Source organism: Leptonychotes weddellii, chromosome 7 (genome assembly GCF_054177405.1).
Source record: "Leptonychotes weddellii isolate Sample4059 chromosome 7, ASM5417740v2, whole genome shotgun sequence".
In the NCBI taxonomy this organism is placed as follows: domain Eukaryota; kingdom Metazoa; phylum Chordata; class Mammalia; order Carnivora; family Phocidae; genus Leptonychotes; species Leptonychotes weddellii.
Genome location: NC_138375.1, coordinates 110,423,013 through 110,443,705, shown reverse-complemented (window position 1 = coordinate 110,443,705; position 20,693 = coordinate 110,423,013). Strand labels below are relative to the sequence as shown.

Sequence of the window (20,693 nt, the reverse complement as noted above, 5' to 3'; positions counted from 1 at the left end):
AAAAAAAAAAAAAAGAACTTTGGGCAAGGAAGGAAGAGTGGAAGCAGGGAGATGATTGCAAGAGATTAGAAAGCCCTTGAAATAATTCAGGTGAGACAGGACGGAGGCTTGGAACAGGGTAGAAGTGTGGGAGGTGGGGAGATGTGGTTGGATGCTGGGTTTACTTTGAAGGTAGAGCCAACAGGACTTGCTAATAGACCACATTCTCCTTTGTTCTTTTGGCTCCAGGAACTCCTTCATACACACACTCTAGTTGGCTCCTCTGCCCTGACTGCCTGGCTGAGTTAGAAGGGCAGACCCCAGGGACACAGCTAAATTGGAAAGTTTCCAGGTGTGCTTGGACAAAGGAATTTAAGCTTCAGGCCCTGTGTTCTCCTTCCAATGCCTCCTTTGCCTTTTAATGAGCTGGGACTCTGCCTGGTGTCTCCCTTACAGTAGCCTGGCTTCCACAGATCCAGTTACTTATTAGGTCTCTGTTTATCCAAATGGGTGCCCTTAGGGTGTGTTGGTGACACCCAAAACAGTCCTGGGTGGGGGTTGGTGTTTGTATTTGATACAGAGTAGCGGGCAGGATAATCTGAGGGTCTCAGTCCTCAGACCCAGGCCAGTGACTTACTCCTGTTAATTTACACAAAACACAGTGGGGTCAGACCTGATCCCACAGAAAATGCACACAACATTTTGGCTCCAGGCTGGGCATTTCTGGAGAGCCTGGGAAAGATCAGGTTAGTCTTAACAAACACTCTCAGGCAGCAAGGGCTGGGGAAAGCAAGTGGGAAAGGGAATGACCCGGTTGGCTCTGGAGTCAGCAGGCCTTGCTTGTTTGTGTTGCGCTGCTTGCTGGGGCAGTGCCGGGCGGGGGGAGGGGGGTTGCATTATAAATGTAGCCAGCCAGAGGGCCCCTGGACTCAAAACCTAGGACTGTACCAGTCCATGAAAGTCTGTGCAAGCCTCCCCAAGATGAAGCTACCAGGCCAGGAGGAGTTTGAGGTCTCCAGTGCTTGTGAAAATGTGCCCACAGGAGAGCTGGACAGTGGCCCTGGCTCTGGCCCCAGCCCTGACGGACCCTCAGACACAGACAGAGGGGAACTGGGGGTACCCAAGGACCCTCTGCTCTTCATTCAGCTGAATGAGCTACTGGGCTGGCCCCAGGCACTGGAGTGGAGAGAGACGGGCAGGTGAGTGGGACCCAGGGCAGTTTTATGGGGTCTTTCCCTTTCCCCAGCTGGGGACTCCTCTATGATCCGTAGCTCCTCCTGTGTGAGGAGGTACTCTAACCCCCAATCAGGAGTTCCTCTCTGTGTTCTCCAGTTCAGACCCTCACCCTCCATGATGCTCAGCTTTCTATGCAATCTACTTTTGAGTTCCCCAAGACCCCAGTTGAGGGGTTAATGCCCAGGAAGAGGCCACTGGGCCCAGGACTCCCCCATTGCCCTACCTTCCCTGCCTCTCCTGTGTCCCCACTCCTGGGCCTGGGAGAGATGGCCCCAATAACATAGTCCACTCCTCTCCACCACAGGTGGGTGCTGTTTGAGGAGAAGCTGGAGGTGGGTGCGGGCCGGTGGAGTGTTCCTCATGTGCCCACCCTGGCACTGCCCAGCCTTCAGAAGCTCCGCAGCCTACTGGCCGAGGGCCTTGTGCTGCTGGACTGTCCAGCTCAGAGCTTCCTGGAGCTCGTGGGTACGCTGGGAGCCTTTGCAGGGAGGGCCTGGGCGGCCATGCCATTTCCCCAGGACTTCCCCCCCAAATCTTAGAACTTTCCAGAGCTGACCCCACCCCACCCTAGGGATTATCCTTACCTGTCACAGTGCGGGGGGAGATGGAAGACTAGAGTAGAGGAGCAAGTTCCCTGAGACCCCCAGAATGGAAAGGGACCTGGGCAGAGGGGCAAGGGGAAGTTTTGGGGCAGGGAGCTCTCAGGAAAGGGTTAGAGCCCCACCTCTGTTCTTCAGAACAGGTGACCAGAGTGGAGTCGCTGAGCCCAGAGCTGAGAGGGCAGCTGCAGGCCTTGCTGCTGCAGAGACCCCAGCACCTCATCCAGCCCACAGGCACCAGGCCCTGCCAGGGTGAGAGGCCTGTCCTTGGGCCCAGGACCAAAAGCCCTAGGTGGGAGGGTCCCAGACCCCTTGCCCCCTTCCGGACCTAGACCAGCCTAGCCTTGGCTCATAGCTCAACTCAGGTCTCATGGGTGAGAAGTGGAGGTAATGGTGAGGGGAGAAGAGTGGAGGGGCCAGAGTTCTGGGAAGGGATGTTTTTGGTAGGCATTGTGCCAAAAGTTTTACATGTAGTATCTCATTTAATCTTCACAACCATCCTGTGAGGTAGTACCACAATTAGCCCCATTTTAGTGATAAGAAAACTGAGGCTCAGAGAGGGGAAGCTCCAGTTTTCATAGTCTGCCAGAGGTAAAGCTGGTCAGGAAGCCCTGGTGCATCCACCTCCAAAGCCCGTGCTCTTAGTCACTGCCTAATTCTGTTTTGAAGGGTCTGCCCATCCAAGAGAGGCTTCTCACAGTGAGGAAGCCCCACTGAAGGAACAGGTTTGTGGCCCTTCCTTGGGCAGGGCTGGGAGAGGGGTCAGGGATTAACAGAGGTTCACCCTCCACTGGCCTCATTATCAATCAGTATTCTGCCGACATCCGCCTCCCCAAATAAGCTCTCATCTTTTGTGTCTCCTTGAACCCATCCAGCGTCAGAACCCCCTGAGACGGAAGCTGCCTCCAGGGGCTGAGGCAGGAATTGTGCTGGCAGGAGAGTTGGGCTTCCTCGCGCAGCCCCTGGGGGCCTTTGTGCGCCTGCGGGATCCGGTGGTGCTGGGACCCCTCACTGAGGTTCCCCTTCCCAGCAGGTAAGGCTGCTGAGAGTCGAGGGTTCTGGAAACCAGAAGGATCTTCACTAGGGAGGGGATTGGGAGGTCTCTGGTCCAGTTCTTTTGGGGGTGAGTGCAGGATAGTGCTAAGGGGTCTGGGGGGGGCTAGTGGTCAGGGCTGCAAAGTAGGTGTGCACATGAGAAAATGTATGGGGGCTGGTGGGGAGGTAAGAGGTCAGGGCTGCCTTATGGGATAGCAGCCTCTCATATTTCTGGGGCCTGGTTCCTTCTTCAGATTTTTCTGCCTCCTCCTTGGTCCTTCCACACTGGGAAAGGGCTACCATGAGATGGGCCGGGCAGTGGCCATCCTCCTCAGTGACCCGGTGAGCTGGGCAGGGTGTGTGTGTGTGTGTGTGTGTGCGTGCGTGCGCACGTGCACATGCCCACACATAGACTTGTGTCAGTGAGTATGCACGTGCGGACTCTCCATGTGTGACAGAATACAGCGATGAGGCAGAGTGTGGCTTTGTGTCCATGAGCATGAGGACTGAGGTTTCCTTGGCTGCCACTGGAGCCCCCTTACCTAGCACCGTGCTGGCACATAGTAGGCAGCCAATACTCATCGCATGCGTGCGTTAATGAGTGAATACTTGAATGACTTGTCTGCCTATCTGACTTGTGTCTAGCTTTGAGACTGTGAAAATGCACGTAAGGGTCCAGATCTGCATTTACTGCCCCTTTGTGCCCCTATCCCTAGCAATTCCAGTGGTCAGTTCGTCGGGCCAGCAACCTTCAAGACCTTCTGGCAGCCTTGGATGCCTTCCTAGAGGAGGTGACAGTGCTCCCTCCAGGTCGGTGGGACCCGACAGCCCGGATTGCCCCACCTAAATGTCTGCCCTCCCAGCACAAAAGGTATACGGGGGCTTCTCCACAGACCTTGGGTCCACTCCCACTGTTGAGGAGGGTAGGGGATTCCAGGAAAGGGATAGAACCTTATCTTTGGATTCCCAGCCTGCTGGCAGAGACACGAGCAGCCACCAGGGGGCAGGGTGCCCAGTCATGTTCTGGTGGAGATCCTCAGGCAACCTGGGTTCCCATTCTCTTCAGGCTCCTCTCACAACGGAGGGAGGTCCAGGGCTCCTCTGCCCGGCATGGGGCCCTGGCTGAGGACAGGTATGGCCACTGGCCGCAGGCACCCAGCCCAGAGTTACAGCGGACAGGCAGGTGAGGTGAGCTGGGTGAGAGCAAGGGTAAGGGTACAGGGAGGGGCAGGGGTCACAGGGGCACAGAGGCGTATGCTCACTGTGGAGGGGATCACCCAGTCCCAGGGAAAGTAGTGGGGATAGAGGCATGGGTGGGGTCACCTGGATCACTGACAAACCATGGCTGGGAGGCTGTTTGGGGGCCTTGTCCAGGATGTGCGCCGGAAGGCCTCATGGTACCCCAGCGACTTCTTGGACGCGCTACATCCCCAGTGCTTCTCGGCCGTGCTCTACATTTACTTGGCCACCGTCACTAATGCCATCACTTTTGGGGGTCTGCTGGGGGAAGCGACCAATGGTGCTCAGGTGAGTGGGGAGGCATGAGGGGGGCAGGCACAAGTTTTGGTATTCTGCCCGCCATGCCCTTTACCCTTCCCTGGGACAATGGGTGGGCTTCCCTGGAAGCTTGGGTTGCTGTGCTGAGGACCCCAGTGTCCTGTGCGGACAGGGTTCCCTGCTGGCTTCTAGGGGGTGCTGGAGAGTTTCCTGGGCACTGCAGTGGCGGGGGCTGCCTTCTGCCTGATGGCTGGCCAACCCCTCACCATCCTCAGCAGTACGGGGCCAGTGCTGGTCTTCGAGCGCCTGCTCTTCTCCTTTAGTAGGTAGGAGAATGCCCTGACTGTCACCAGACCCTCACTAGCCACACTCTCAGCCTAGTCCTGGCTGGGTCAGTAGGGGAGGGTGGAAACTGTCTGGCTCCAGGGGCACCTAACCTGGATTAAGTGGAGAGCAGAACAGCTCTGCCAATTCCTGTCTGTCTCACCCCCCCCCCCCAGAGATTACAGCCTGGACTACCTACCCTTCCGCCTGTGGGTGGGCATCTGGGTGGCCACATTTTGCCTGGCACTGGTGGCCACAGAGGCCAGCGTGCTGGTACGCTACTTTACCCGCTTCACCGAAGAAGGCTTCTGTGCCCTCATCAGCCTCATCTTCATCTACGATGCTGTGGGCAAAATGCTGAGCTTGACCAGTGCCTATCCCATCCAGAGCCCTGGCTATCCTGCTTATGGCTGCTTTTGCCAGTACCCAGACCTGGGAGGTGGGTGAGGGAAACAGGGAGTTTGGCAAGATGGGGAAGGATGCAGGAGGGGGAGGGGTTGTCCCCTTGCTATCCCCCCCTTGTTAAGTTCAGCAGAATCCTGAATACTTACCCAAAAACCAGCAGCACTTTTCCCCTCTGGTTTTGGATCAATTGAGAAGTAACAGAGCAGGCCCAATATTGTCTTTATTTCTGACAATGCTGATCGAAGAACATGCTTATATCTGTGGGGGAATGGGCTTCCTAACAATGAAACCTAAATTAGATAGATTTACGCACCCAGTCATGGCTGCACTGGACAGGGACTGTCCAGTCTTGCCCCAGAGGAGCAAAGCTAAATGTATGCACAGTGCAGGCAGCTTATTCCCAAGAGTGAGGAGAGGAGGGGACAGGGAGAGGCATGCCCAGCGCTTCTCTCAAACTCACCAGTCAAATAAATTGCTGCTCTTTCCCTAGTCTGAGTGACGACTCAGGGGGAGAGCCACTCAGCATATTACTTTTGCACAAATACCTCCATGTGGAAGGAAGCAGCAGGAATGGGGAAGAGATGTCCTCTCAAGAGTGCCAGACTCTGCTGGACATGAACAAAACCAGTTCTGGTCCTGGTAGAAACCCATAGATTGGTGTACTCATCCATTAAGCAAACATTTGTTAGGCATCTGCTCTGGCCAGTCCTGTCTCTGGCACCAGGGATACAGATAGGTAAGGAATGTGAAGGGACCAGGCAATGTTCTGAGGAGCGCAGACTTGGTAGCAATTGGAGTCAGCAGACAGATGAGTCAGAACTAAGAACTCTCTGGTTTACTTGGACCCATGAGGTTAGACTTCTGAGGGGTTGGAGAAGGTTCCCAGGGGAGGGGCATATACCCAAATTGTTCTCTGCTTCCCAGGAAATGAGTCTCAGTGGACGAAGACAGAACCAAAAGACAGAGATGACATCTCAAGTATGGTGAGGGCCTGTTCCTGGGAGGGTCTGGGAAAGAAAGGCTGGGAGCCAAAGAAGTCGGTGGTGCCCCGCTTTTCCCACCCCATAGGCTAGGGAAACCCTCATTGGTCACAGAGGCCCAGACCTGTGCTGTGGCTGGAGACCTCTTATCCTGGGCCCTTGCTGTCCCAGTGAGTGTCAGCCAGTGTTTATTCCGCCACCCCCATCCCTGATGACCCCCTCCACACAGGACCTTGGCCTGGTCAATGCCTCCTTGCTGCCCCCACCTGAGTGTGCCCGGAGGGGAGGCCAGCCTCGCGGCCCCAGCTGCCATACAGTCCCAGACATCGCCTTCTTCTCCCTCCTCCTCTTCCTTACCTCCTTCCTCTTAGCCACGGCCCTCAAGCATGTGAAGGCAAGCCGCTTCTTCCCCTCTGTGGTGAGTGTTACCTCTCTTTCTGTCGGAGAGTACTGGCTCTTGGCCTTGGGCCATGTCTGTGCATGGGAAAGGGTGAAGAAGGAGGGGGCTGGCGGGCCTGAATCTGACGAGTGTCCACTGTGTGGCCAGGTGCGCAAAGTGCTCGGTGACTTCTCCTCAGTCCTGGCCATGCTGCTGGGCTGTGGCCTTGATTCCTTCCTGGGTCTGGCCACGCCAAAGCTCACGGTGCCCAGTGAGTTCAAGGTGAGAGCTGGGAGTATAGGACAGAGGGGAGAGCAGGGCCAGCACACAGGACCTTGGAGGAGGAAATGCACAGATCCCATGCTTCTCTTCCTCTGAGCTTCCATTTCCTCGCTTATAAAATAGAAAGGATAATAATAATGACCTCACAGAGCTGCTGTGAGGATTAATGAGGTACTGCTGCTGACACAGTGGTACAGAATACATGGCAGCTATTATTATAAATTAGGGGTTAAGAGGATGAGTTCTGCTCAGCCAGCCCTGGGTTTGAGATCCTGTTCTGCCACTTCCTAGCTGTAAAACCTTAGGCAAATTAACCCACATCTCTCATCAATGAGCCTCAATTTATGCATCTATAAAATGGAAATAATAAATAACAATGGTTCCTACTCTATAAGTTGTCTTGAGGTTCACAGAAGATGGATGTAAAGCATTTTACTACAGTGCAGGGACTGGCATATATACCAAGACCTTAATAAATGTTACTTATTGTCATAGGTTGGCCCTACCCACTCCACTATTCCCCACTCTCTCTTTTTTTTTTTTTTTAAAGATTTATTTACTTATGTGACAGAGAGAGAGAGAGAGCAAGAGAGGGAACACAAGCAGGGGGAGAGGGAGGAGGGAGAAGCAGGCTTCCCGCCGAGCAGGGAGCCCGATGCCGGGCTTGATCCCAGGACCCTGGGATCATGACCTGAGCCGAAGGCAGACGCTTAATGACTGAGCCACCCAGGTGCCCCCCCACTCTCTTTTTTGAACCCCCAGTTGCCGGCTCTGATCTGGTAAAGCTGGAGCTCCCTACCAAGGGCATGACAGTGCACAGGACAAGACTTAGCACTGACTTAGCACTTAGACTTTGCCTGGGCATTTGGAGACCTTCTCTCCAGCTTCCCCCAGGACAGGAGAGCAGGGGGACTCCAGTTGGGTAGCCTCAGTGGCTCAGAATCTGAGACGACAACTGGGGTCCCCTCCCCCACAAAGACGCTTATAATCAGAGCAGATGCAGACACACCCAGCCCTGCGCCTGCCCCAGATCAAGGCAGGTCTGAGCCTGAGTCGCTCCACCCTGGTTGGGCGGAGGGGGGGGTTGCCTAGGGGAGAGGGCTCTGTACATCAAGAAGTATAGGCCGGCCTCTCCTTCCATCTCCTCCTCTTGCAGGGCAGGAGGGCCCCTGAGAACCAAAGTCCAGAGCCCCTGGCTCCAGCCCAACGCCCAGGGTGGTCCCCCTCCTTCTGCCCTCTTTTAAGACCCTGGGATGCTTTGAACCAGCTATGCATGCACACATACTGCTCCTACCTATCATCTAGGGTCTTGGAACGGGGGTAAGGGGTTATAGAAGAATGCCAATGCTGGGGTGTGCAGGTGAGGTACTCTTGGGAGACCCTCTCTAACTTGTCCATGGAACACCCTCTCCCAGCCCACACTCCCTGGGCGTGGCTGGCTGGTGTCACCTTTTGGAGCCAACCCCTGGTGGCTAAGTGTGGCAGCAGCCTTACCTGCCCTGCTGCTATCTATCCTCATCTTCATGGACCAGCAGATCACAGCGGTCATCCTCAACCGTGCTGAATATAAACTGCGGGTAAGGCCTGCCGGGTAAGACCCTAGGTCCCTAGACCAAGGGACAGAAACTCCAGGATGGGGTCCAGGACCTCCCTCTCCCACTCCAAAGGAGAGAGAGCCCAGGTCTGGTTTAGTTTCACCCTCAATACTCCACCACTACCTGCAGAAGGGAGCTGGCTTCCACCTGGACCTCTTCTGTGTGGCTATGCTGATGCTGCTCACATCAGTGCTGGGGCTACCCTGGTACGTCTCAGCCACAGTCATCTCCCTGGCCCACATGGACAGTCTTCGGAGAGAAAGCAGAGCCTGTGCCCTGGGGGAGCCCCGCAGCTTCCTGGGGATCAGGTGAGGCCAGTATTCAGGAGGCTAGAGTGAGAGGTGGTCAGTAAGGTGGTATGGTGGGATACAAAGCACTTATTTGGACAGCTTAAATTCTAAGCTGGTGACTCCAGAGGGCTCTCTCACTGCTCCATGAGCACTGCAGTGGGGTGAATGGATGGGTTCTGGGCTGAGATGGGTGTGTCAGATCTTCCCCCATTCTCCTTCGGCCGTGGGATTGGGCGGGCCCTCGAGAGGAGCCTCATGGATGTAAAGGCAGAGGCAGCCAGGGCTGAGCGAGGGTGAGGTGCCAGCTAAATACCCCCTGCCCCCCCGCCCCCCTGTGAAACTGTGAAAGAGAAGTTTTTATGGCAGTGTAAAAATTGCTAACTTTCCTTCAAAATCAAAATCAAAGCCTATGAGCTTGAGCTGATGGTGAGGCCTGGAACACCCAAACTGAAGTGCCGTGCCCCTTCCTCTCCACCAATTTTGCACACCGTGCTAAGGCCCCCTCCTCGCCAGGTGGCTAGTGGGGGATCCCTCCACTTCCCTCCTGCCAGTGCCTGTAGTAGTATCTGGTCCGCAGCTCCAGTCCGGCCCCCTGGGGGCTCTCCCAGACCCTGGCTAACTCTTCCCTCTCTGTACCACAGGGAGCAGAGGCTGACAGGCCTGGTGGTGTTCATCCTCACAGGAACTTCCATCTTCCTGGCACCTGTACTCAAGGTACCTGTTCGCCTGGCATCAGGGGCCGGGCCGGGCAGTACTAATAATAAAGCAAGCAAGAACTGACACTGGCTAAATACTTACTGTGCACCAGGCATGTGCTGTTTTCTCCACACTTGGTCTCATTTGATCCTCCCATGAACCCTGAAGGCATCCGTACTTCACAAATGAGGAAGCTGAAGGTTAAAGAGGTTAAGCAGCTTACAAAAGATCACCAAGAGAGCTAGTTTCTCAGGTCCATCTGAGAACCCAACCTCTTACCCAGAGGGCTTTCTACCCAGTGGAGAAGGGTGTGGGCATGCCACCTTCCCCTATGGGCCAAGTGGTATGGTACCCTTGCTCCAGCCTCCCAACAAAGTGTGATCATCACGCCCCAGAAAAATCTTGAGGCAAAACCCCTTCACTGCTCCCTTACCAGATGTTTGTAGAATACCTGCCATGCGCAAGGCTCTGTTAGGCACTTGGGAGAAGCGGGTGGGGAGCAGGAAGGGGCAGGAGTATTGAAAAGAGATGTGGAGCCAAGTCCCTATCAGCAACATACACACATGAACAAAAATTAAGTAACAGGTAATCACAGAAAGTTTCAACAAGCCAAAGCAGCAAAGCAATCGAGGAGGGCATGGAGAATGGCATACAACAGTCACCAGTGAGGAGAAGTTTGGGGAGGGAAAGGTCATGGAGCTGGGTGAGAGTGGAGTAGTTGAAAGAGCCAGATGGACCAGATCAACTGCTTACTAACTAGGTGACTCTCATTCAGCAGATGTTTACTGCGCATAAACCATATGCTAGGCACTGTTCCAAAGACTGGGGATATAGTAGTGATCAAAAGAGACCATCTACTGCTTATAGTCTCTGGTGAGAAGAGACAGATGAAAAAAATTAATAAAATAGGATAATTTCAGATAGTGATTACTTCTAATGAAAAATATAAGAGGGTAAGGTGATTAAGAGTGCAAGAGGTCTACTTTAGATTGAAAGGTCACACCCTTCTGGGATGTCAAGAGATGAGGAGTGAGAAGCCTGAGTAGTGAGAAGAAAGTCAAGCAAGGACATTTTAGGTGGAGGGACATAGCAAAGCAAAGCAAAGGGCTTGCAAGGGGGTAGAAATAAACTTGGGTATGTTGGGGGAAGGAAAGGAAGCCATATAGCAGGAACAGAGAGAGCAAAGAAGAACGTGATAGATAAGATTGGAGAAGTAGGCCAATCCAATCCCCCTTCTGTAAAATGGAAACAATTACAGAATTTACCTCTTCTGACTGTCTTGAGGATTCAGTATCAGGCATGCAGTTGGAAAGGAACAGAAAAGGCTGGGTAGGCTTACATGTAGATGCTGGAGGCTGGGGCTGGAGCCTAAGTGGGGGGTGGGGGGCATCTGGGCAGCTGGCACGAGTTAACTCCTTTGCCAGCTCTCCACTTCTTCCCACCAGTTCATCCCAATGCCTGTGCTCTATGGCATCTTCCTGTACATGGGGGTGGCAGCGATTAGCAGCATTCAGGTGAGCCCATTATATTTACCATGCAGTCCCACTCCTCCTATTCTTTCCTGCTGGTACCTCCTGCCTATACTTGCCGAGTCCTCTCCTATCCTCTTTTCCTGACTCTCCTGGGCATAGGATTCTGCTGCCATGCTCTGAATGGGGAGGGTGCCAAGGGAGACTTCTGGCCGCCCCCTCACGCTAGGCTTCGATAGCTAACAGTGACACCCTCCAGGCTGAATACCCTGCTTTCCTCCTCTTCTTGTTCCCCTAGTTCACAAAGAGGGTACAGCTATTATTGATGCCAGCAAAACATCAGCCAGACCTCCTGCTCTTGCGCCATGTACCTCTGAGCAGGGTCCACCTCTTCACAGCTATCCAGCTTGCCTGCCTGGGTTTGCTTTGGATAATCAAGTCTACCCCTGCAGCCATCATCTTCCCCCTCATGGTGACTTGGGGCAGGGTTGGGTAGTGTCCCAGGGAACCTGGGAGACTCTGAGCCTGGGAGGGTGGCCAAAGCCTCCACAGGAGGAAGACTCTCCCCCTCTCACTTGCCCTGACTCTGCCTGGTTGGGAATCTTGGGACAGAGAAAGATGGCTGAGAGATGCCCACAGATAGGCTAATCCTGGGATGCCTGATTCAACTCCATTTACAACCTCTTTGGCTGACCAACCACAGACAGAGATATAAAGTCCAAAAGAAAACCGAGGCCCTGGGAGAGGCAATACTGGCACTTTTGTTACTCAGTGAGGCGATGACACTGGTGATTTCTGGCCTTATCCTTAGTGCCTGAGGAAGTTAAGAGCCCTGGGCTTTCTAGTAGCACTAATATGATTACCGGATCCCAACTGTGTAACTTCTGGGAAGTTTCTAAACTCTCAGGGCTTCAGTTTCTTTCTCTATACAGTGGGAACAATTATATTTATCTTGTAGGAATGTGTTAGCATTAAATGAAACAATACACAATGCCTAGTACACAGGAAGTGCTCAATAAGTGCTACTGCTGCTCATGTTTCTGCTGCTATTGCTGACAGCCCTGGGTCTTGTTTCTATCCCTGCAGTTGCTGGGCCTGGTGGGGGTCCGAAAGGCACTGGAGAGGGTCTTCTCACCACAGGAACTACTTTGGCTGGATGAGCTGATGCCAGAGAAGGAAAGAAGCATCCCTGAGAAGGGGCTGGAGCCAGAATATTCACTCAGTGGTGACAGTGAAGATGTGAGCCCCAGATGGGCCCTCTCAGGAGAAGGGGGCAGGGGTGGGGAGAGCCCTTTTGTCCAGGAGTTATCCCTAAAGTCTAATATTTCTATTAAGCCTGAAGATCTGATTAACACAATAATTCCCCTTAGGGGGACATAGGTACACTGAAGGGGTGAGGGAAATCTTTCTTTAGAGGGCAGGGGCCCTGGTTTATGAATCCATGGGGGTAGAAAGGTCTGGGGACAGCTCTGGTGGTCTTTTTCAACCATAATCTTTGTCTCAGTGTGGGTTTATATCCTTTCACTTTCTGGGCCCCTTTCTCTCTGCTCTGTCTCTGTCTATTCCCAACTCATCTTGGGATCTTTCTTTTGCAGTCAGAGCTGATGTATCAGCCAAGGGCTCCAGAAATCAATATCTCTGTGAATTAGCTGGAGTAGGAGTTTAGGAATAGAGACTCCAGGAAACTGAGCATGAGGTGAGGATGTGAGGGAAGTGCCCCTGGGGTCGAGGATGGGGAGGTGGGGGCTCAGACCTGGGAAACCTCCGGTGTGCTGGCTACCCCTGATTTCCCTTCATGTTCCAGTTCCTCACAAACTCCAAAGTAGGGGAGGGAATAGAAAGGTCTCTCCAGAGGGAGGAATGAAATAAGGGAGGGTACCTGGGCTTGGCTCCCCAATGGCATGGAAGTCTGGCCAGTAGAGGGAGCTCAAGCTCACACCAAATTGGATGTAGAGATGCAGGGCTGGGGAAGAAGGGGTATAATGACAAAAGAATGGTAGGGAGTGGGGAGGAGAGGGAGGGAGGATAAAGCTCCCTGCTGCTTTCCTTTGCCCTGGAGGCCACTCCCTTAGGCTGCTGAGAACCATACTCCAGACAAGTGGAGGGATTCTCTGTCACTTGCCCACTTTGCCATTCCTTCCATTTTTATTCATCCATTTATCAAAACAGTTTATGAGTACTATACTTAAGGAGTATCTAGATACCAGAGATACAGTGGTAAGTAAGATAATTATGGTCCCTGACCTCATCAGCTTAAAATCCACTGGGAAAGGCCAATAGGGAGTTGTTGGAGTGGGATAGTGTTGGCTAAGGCAAGCATCAACTGTGGGAGCAGAGAGACCTCTAAGCCCTTCTTGGAGGATGGTGAAGGTGGGGTGGTGGGAGTTGGAGAAGAGGAAGTGGTCCATAACTTGAAATTTGAAGAATGAAGAATGGCCAGAATAAGGTGGAGGGACTTGTTCTAGGCAGAGGGTGCAGCATGTGCAAAAGCCTGGCATTTTTTTCCCCCTTGATAAGCTAAATTCTCTTCTTGCCGCAGAAACCCTTCTATCCATGCTTTCCAAGCTCAAGAGCCCAAGAAGCCCCACCATTTGCAGTGGAAAATTCTAGAGGGCAATTCAGCAGCTATCCCAGAACAAGATCTCCTGGGCTTTCCATATCCCCCATAGCTCCTTTGCAGTATTCTTTGCCCTACTGTGCCCCTGTGCACTTGCTCTGACCGCACTATGTCTTCTCTCAGTTCATAGGTGTTACTCGGAAGTCAGGATATTGTTAGCCTTTGGCGTAACTGCCATATTCTCAGTCGACTGGAACCAATGGGGCAGGACTGGAGGGCAGCTGGCCAAGATTTCCATTACCCTCCTGAGCAGGGGGTAGAGAGTGGCAGTGATGGGGCACCTTGGTGGCTCAGTTGGTTAAGCGTCTGCCTTCGGCTCAGGTCATGATCCCAGGGTCCTGGAATTGAGCCCCGCATCGGGCTCTCTGCTCAATGGGGAGCCTGCTTCTCCCTCTCCCTCTGCCTGCTGCTCTGCCTACTTGTGCTCTCTCTCTGTCAAATAAATAAATAAATACAATCTTAAAAAAAAAAAAAGACAGAGAGAGTGGCAGGGAAGAAGCAGGTTTGCTGGTAAGCCTGGGGGACTGACCAGGCCCCATTCACTCTCTACCCCATTAAAGGGACCTGGAAGCCCTTCTCAATCTGAACTTTCTATCCTCACAAATTTCTCTTTTACAGAATTAGGGGTCTTTAGCGAACTCTTTTCAGTTTGCAAAAGGGGAAAATATCTTTCTAGAAAAATTATTCATCTATTTAAAATAGTTTTTTATACATATGAAAATAATCCTTACTGTTTTTTTATCACAAAAGTGAATGAGATTAGTGCAAAATATTAAAACACTATAGAAATATAGTTTTGAAATGAAAACCATACCAGTGATGATCAGTGTCCAAATTTTAGTGTATATTGTTCAAATTTATTTCAAGGGACACATTAATATTTTCATTAAAGTGAGATTATACGTTGAGTTCTACAACATGCTTGTCACTTGATATGCACTGAATATTTTCCCCATGCCAGTACATACATATCTACCTCTCTTTTTGTAACCTGCATAGAATGAACAACCTAATAATCTGAAAAAGATACCATATATACAAAAGAGTATATAAGGGACGCCTGGGTGGCTCAGTCGGTTAAGCGTCTGCCTTCGGTCAGGTCATGATCCCAGGCCCTGGGATCGAGTCCCACATCAGGCTCTCTGCTCCGTGGGGAGTCTGCTTCTCCCTCTGCCTCTGTCTCTCATGTATAAATAAATAAAATCATTAAAAAAAAAAGTATATAAAATGTCTTCTGGAAGTACAAGAATTTCTTTAGAGCATATACCTAGGAGTGAAATTAAAGAGCAAAAAGAGAACACTTGTGTATGTCAGTTCATCTATGAATTCTAAAGTTAAAAATTATATTTAATCTAGCATTTTAGTTTTTTAGTTAGGAAGGTTGTTCAGAAATTTTAATCTATACAATGCCAGAAGTGGAAATTCTTTTTTATTTTATTACATTTTATTTTTAGGTAATCTCTACACACAAGGTGGGGCTCAAACTCACGACCCTGAGATCAACAGCTGTTTGCTCCACCAATTGAGCCAGCCAGGTGCCCCAGAAGTGGAAATTCTGATGGGTTTTTTTAATGTTTTAAAGAAGGCTCCTAGGGGTGCCTGGGTGGCTCAGTTGGTTAAGCATCTGATTCTTGATTTCGGCTCAGGTCATGATCTCAGGGTTGTGAGAGCCCCAAATAGGCTCCACACTCAGCAAGGAGTCTGCTGGAGATTCTCTCTCTCCCTCTCCCTCTGCCCCTCCCCCACTCCCACTTGCGCTCCCTCTCTCTCATAAATAAATAAATCTTTAAAGAAGGCTCCTAAAATTATATCTAAGTATCTACTGATCAAGAGAAATATATGCCAAAAGTATAATTTAAACTTAGATAATTATATATTTTGCCCATTTCAGCAGCATCTACATATTGTTGAAAACATCTTCATTTAGTCTTACTTTAACATTGAACAAATACTTAGTGAATATCAACAATGTCCCATCAAATAAAGTTTCTAACTTCATGGAGTTTATACTAAAGGACAGAAATAACAAAGAAAAAATATGATTATCTGAGATAATGACAAGTACCCTGAAGAAAATCAAACAGGGTAATATGACAGGGACTGGGAGAAGATTGCTTGAGGTGGATGTTCAGGGGAGGCCCCTCTGAGTAGGTGACCTTTAAGCTGAGACCTGAGTGACAAGGAACCAACTAAATTATCATCTGCTTGCAGCCAAGACATGTAAACATACACATGAATTTAAGTGCTCTACAGTCCCCACATTGGGAACCACTGTCATAAGGGAAAGACTGAGGTCAGCTCTGGCTTAAATCTTAGTCCTTAGCTTGCTCAGTCCAGGCCATATGAGCCTGCAGCATGCCTTTCCTGGCTCTAACCCATAGGCTTCAGTTTTCTGTCAGTAAAATGGGGCCAAGAGCCCAGATTCTAGGGTGCTATAAGGGTTAATTGACGCCTATAACATTCTTTAAGATGTTTAGATGAAAAACCTAGGGCTGTATAGTGGGTTATTAGAGCCTCCCAAGCCCCAGGGAAAATCTCTCCCTATCAGTAATGTAGGTCTTCTCTTTTCCAGTCTGTAGATGCGGGACAATGGTTTTCAAACTTTTGTGGGTATTAGAATCAAATTTTGTCATAATATGAATTCTTGGACTCTTGGCCTGAGGTTCTGATTTTCTCTGAGGTTCTGGGCTCTTATCTTCCTAGTTGTGTTCTTCTGTCTCCTTGTCCAGTGCCTCATGCTTCCCAACATTATAAATTTTTATCTTTGCAAATGGACGTGAGTATGCACTTGTCCATATATACTATGATCGGAGACAACTTTGGTCATTTTTCCTAAGAGCAACCCAGAGCAGAGACTGGGGAAGGCAGGAATGTGTCTGTATCTACTTCTCAAATGTAGACAGACGTTAGGAAGAGGATCTAGGGGAAAACTTTGAACAAAAGAAGGGAGGAATTGCTGATTGGTAGAAAATGAGAGAAGAAGGTGAGTACAAGGAAAATAACCCTGGTGTGAAGGTCAGTTCACTGCTTCTTACCACTTTTCCTGGTGCTGAATCCCACTATAGGGGCTGTCCAGGGCTTGACTGATCAATTTATTCATTCATTCAATAGATAAATACATATTAAATGTCTATTATATGCCAGGTAGTATAGTCTATTATATTCCTATGTGTAGGAGGAATTCAATGTGAAATAAGAAAAGGTCTCTGCTTTCCTGAAGTTTCCACTCTAGTAGGGGGAGACAGAAAATAAATAAATAAATACAATGATATAAATATGACTATTTATTATATAATACAGCATAATGCAATAAAGAGGGAGGGTTTGGTGGGTGACTACCTTAGACAGGGTTAATAAGGGCCTCTCTGAGAGGATAACATTTGAGCGGAGACCTGAATGACAAGAAGTCAGCCTTGGGAATAGGGGAGAGGGGGAGAGAGGGAGTGGAAGGAAAGCATTTTTGGCCAAGAGAATATCAGTGCAAAGGCCCTCAGGCAGGAAGGACTTCAGAATGTTTGAGAAGGCCCATACAGCTACAGTGGAAAAGTGAAGGAAAGAACACTGCAAGGTGAGGTTGGAAAAAATGAGGATCAGTATGGTAGGCTACATAATGAACACCTTGGAAGAGGCAGTGTGGATGAGGCCTTGTCCCTTGGGGTAAGAATAGTAGGGGCCAACCTAGAATAGCCAAAGCAATCTTGAAAATGAAGATCCAAGTTGTAGGACTCATAGTCTCTGATTTCAAAATTTACTTCCAACCTATTATAATCAAGACAGTGTGGTACTTGCATTTGGAAATACATACAGGATTGACAGTCTAGGAACACACACTCACACTTATGGTCAATAAATTTTTTGAAGAGAGTGCCAAGACAATTCAATGGTGAAGAATAGTCTTTTCAACAAATGGTTCTGGGAAAACTGGGTATCTTCATGCAAAGAATGAAGTTGGACCCCTACCTCATATCACATACAAAAATTAACTCAAAATGCATCAAAAACCTAAATGTAAGAGCCAAACCATCTCAGAAGAAAACAGGTGTTAATCCTCATGACCTTGGATTTGGCAATAGTTTCTTAGATATGATACCAAAACACAAGGAACAAAATAAAAAAATAGATTAGACCTCATCAAAAATTTAAAACTTCTGTCCTCCAAATGGCACTATCTACAAAGAGAAAAGACAACCTGCAGAATGGGAGAAAATACATGTAATCATATATCTGATAAGGGACTTGTATTTAGAATATATTAAGAACTCTTACAACTCCATAATAAGAAAGGGTGCCTGGGTGGCTCAGTTGGTTAAGCATCCAACTCTTGATTTCAGCTGGAGTCATGATCTCAGGGTCATGATTTCAGGGTCGTGAGATCAAGCCCCATGTGGAGCCCTGTGTCAAACCCCATGTGGAGCTCTGCACTCAGCGTGGAGTCTGCTTAAGACTGTCTCTCCCCCTCTGCCCTTCCCCTCCCTTGCTTCTGCTCTCTCTCTAAATAAATAGATCTTAAAAAAAAGAAGATGGGGGCTTGGGTGGTTCAGTCAGTTAAGGCTCTGCCTTCGGCTCAGGTCATAATCCCAGAGTCCTGGGATCAAGCCCCGCGTTGGGCTCCCTACTCAGCGGGAAACCTGCTTCTCCCTCTCTCACTACCCCCTGCTGTGTTCCCTCTCTTGCTGTGTCTCTATCAAATAAATAAATAAAATCTTAAAAAAAAAAAAAAACTTTAAAAATTATTTATTTATTTACTTGAGGCAGGTGGGGCAGGGGGAGAGGGACAAGCAGACTCTGCTGGCATGGAACCTAACTTGGGGCTCTATCTCATGACCCTAAGATCACAATCCCAACCAAAACCAAAAGTTGGCTGCTCAACCAGCTTACCAGCAATCAGGCACCCCCAAATAACTCAATTTAAAAATATACAAGAGAAGGGGTAGCTGGCTGGCTCAGTCGGTGGAGCATGCAATTCTTGATCTCAGGGTCATGAGTTTGAGTCCCCTGTTAGGTGCAGAGCTTACTGAAAAAAAAGTGGGGGGATCCAAATAGACCTTTACCTAAAGAATATATATTAATGGGAGGCACCTGGCTGGCTTAGTTGGAGAAGCCAGCGACTCTTGATCTTGTGGTCATGAGTTTGAGTCCTATGTTGGGTGTAGAGATTACTTAAAAATGAATAAATAAGCTTAAAAAAATAAAGAAGATATATTAAATGGACAATAAGCACCTGAAAAGATACTCGACATCATTAGCCATCAAGAAAACACAAATCAAAACCACAGTGAGATACCGTTCACACTCATTAGGATGGCTATAAATAATGAGTATTGGTAAGGATGCAGAGAAGTTGGAACCCTCACACATCACTGGCGGGGGATGTAAAATGATGCAGCAACATTGAAAACAGTTTCTGTTCTTCAAAAAGCTAAATACAGAATTATCATAGGATCCAGCAATCCCACTCATAGGTATATGCCCCCAAAGAACTGAAAACAGGGATGAAAACAGATACCTTACACCAATGTTCATAGCAGCATTATTCACAATAGTCAAAAGGTGAAAACAACTCAGATGACTCAACCACCCAAAGTTCTGAATAAACAAAATGTGTTATATCCATTCAGTGGAATATTATTCAGCAATAAAATGGAATGAAACACTGATACATGCTACAACATTGATGAACTTTGAAAACATCATTCTAGGTGAAAGAAGCTGGTCACAAAGGACCACATATTGTATGATTCCATTATGTGAACTATCCAGAATGGACAAATCTATAAAGACAGAAATTAGACTTTTGGTTGCCAAAGGCTTGGGGACTTGGTGGGGTCGGGGGAGGGTGTTGAGAGATAACAGCCAAGGAGTATAAGATTTCTTTTTAGGGCTGATGAAAATATTCCAAAGTAGATATGATGGTTGTACAACTCTGAGAATATAATAAAAGCCACTGAATTGTACTCTTTGGGTAAATTGTGTGGTCTGTGAATCATATTTCAATAAATCTATTAAAAAAATAAAAACATTGGTGGGGCAGAGCCTGGTTATCTAATTAGCAGGGTCACAACAGGGAGGTCAAAAACCTCTACGGCCTCCAACACCAAAGGAATTACAACTGCTGGGCAAGAACTGAGGGAATTCTCCAATACTGACTCCGGGAACCTTACAGCTAAGTGAACCCAAGGGAAGAGCCACAGTCTTGAGAGGTTTCTCCAGGTTGTTTTCAGAGACCTGTGTTTGTTCATCTCCTGTGACTATATCCATGTCCAAAGGTGATAATGTATAGTGATGCAAACTAGAGCTGTGTTCCCTTTCCAGATCCTCTGCTCTGCTCTTCTTCTTCTTTTTTAAAGATTTTATTTATTTATTTGACAGAGAGAGAGAGACAGTGAGAGAGGGAACACAAGCAGGGGGAGTGGGAGAGGGAGAAGCAGGCTTCCCACCGAGCAGGGAGCCCGATGTGGGGCTCGATCCCAAACCCTGGGATCATGATCTGAGCCGAAGGCAGATGTCCAACTGACTGAACCACCCAGGCGCCCCTCCTCTGCTCTTTTCAATGAGAATACATTTATGACAGAGTCCTTAGCTCCAGCCTGACCTATCTTTTGTTTATTAATAACCACAGGATCACAGAGCTGGAAGATCATCTCATCTTAAAGATGCAGAAACTGAGGGTCCAGAGAAGGAGAGTTACCTGCTTGATCACATAGTCAGTAAATGGCATTGAGGGGACTCAAACCATGGTATAATGACTTACCCCTAAATTCCCCCTCCTACTGACTAAATCCCTAATGACTCAGTAATAGCCTAAAGAAGGACAGGGCTCAGGCCAAGGTGGAGGTGTATGTGGAGGTAGATGTGGTGTATGTGGCAAAGTAGTAGTTGTTACTGTGTTGGTTTACGTTTTTTTTCTCTTTAAGTTTGATTTATTTCATGTCAGCCTATTCTAATTAACCACATGGGACTGTGGCCTAGAAGAATTATTGGTTCTTTTTTTTTTTTTTTTAAAGATTTTATTTATTTGTTTGACAGAGAGAGACACAGCAAGAGAGGGAACACAAGCAGGGGGAGTGGGAGAGGGAGAAGCAGGCTTCCCACCGAGCAGGGAGCCCGATGTGGGGCTGGATCCCAGGACCTGGAATCATGACCTGAGCCGAAGGCAGACGCTTAACGACTGAGCCACCCAGGCGCCCCAAGAATTATTGGTTCTTAAAAGTCATTGAAGACTTTAGGCCATTTTAAGAAATGGACCAGAACTGGCGCCTGGGTGGCTCAGTTGGTTAAGCGACTGCCTTCGGCTCAGGTCATGATCCTGG

General features: G+C 49.2%; 1 protein-coding gene and 1 long non-coding RNA gene across 4 annotated transcripts in view; one reads left to right on the top strand and one right to left on the bottom strand.

Moving 5' to 3' along the window:
* Positions 1-20,693, bottom strand: part of LOC145722453 (uncharacterized) — a 388,135-nt gene that overhangs the window by 352,583 nt on the left and 14,859 nt on the right. For 2 of the 3 annotated variants that reach the window (XR_014146754.1, XR_014146756.1), the window contains exon 4: positions 9,400-9,491. This is a non-coding gene — a long non-coding RNA (uncharacterized LOC145722453). The remainder of the gene's footprint in view (positions 1-9,399; positions 9,492-20,693) is intronic. The other variant, XR_014146755.1, reaches the window with a different exon arrangement.
* Positions 525-12,470, top strand: SLC4A9 (solute carrier family 4 member 9). The gene is given in 21 exon segments (XM_081825745.1): positions 525-1,178; positions 1,448-1,680; positions 1,953-2,066; positions 2,484-2,539; positions 2,690-2,847; positions 3,104-3,191; positions 3,566-3,720; positions 3,916-4,032; positions 4,202-4,376; positions 4,539-4,672; positions 4,847-5,109; positions 6,000-6,058; positions 6,285-6,473; positions 6,603-6,716; positions 8,132-8,293; positions 8,441-8,619; positions 9,243-9,315; positions 10,743-10,811; positions 11,065-11,238; positions 11,853-12,005; positions 12,362-12,470. Coding segments are annotated over 21 exon segments (2,964 nt in total). The 5' UTR covers positions 525-933; the 3' UTR covers positions 12,416-12,470.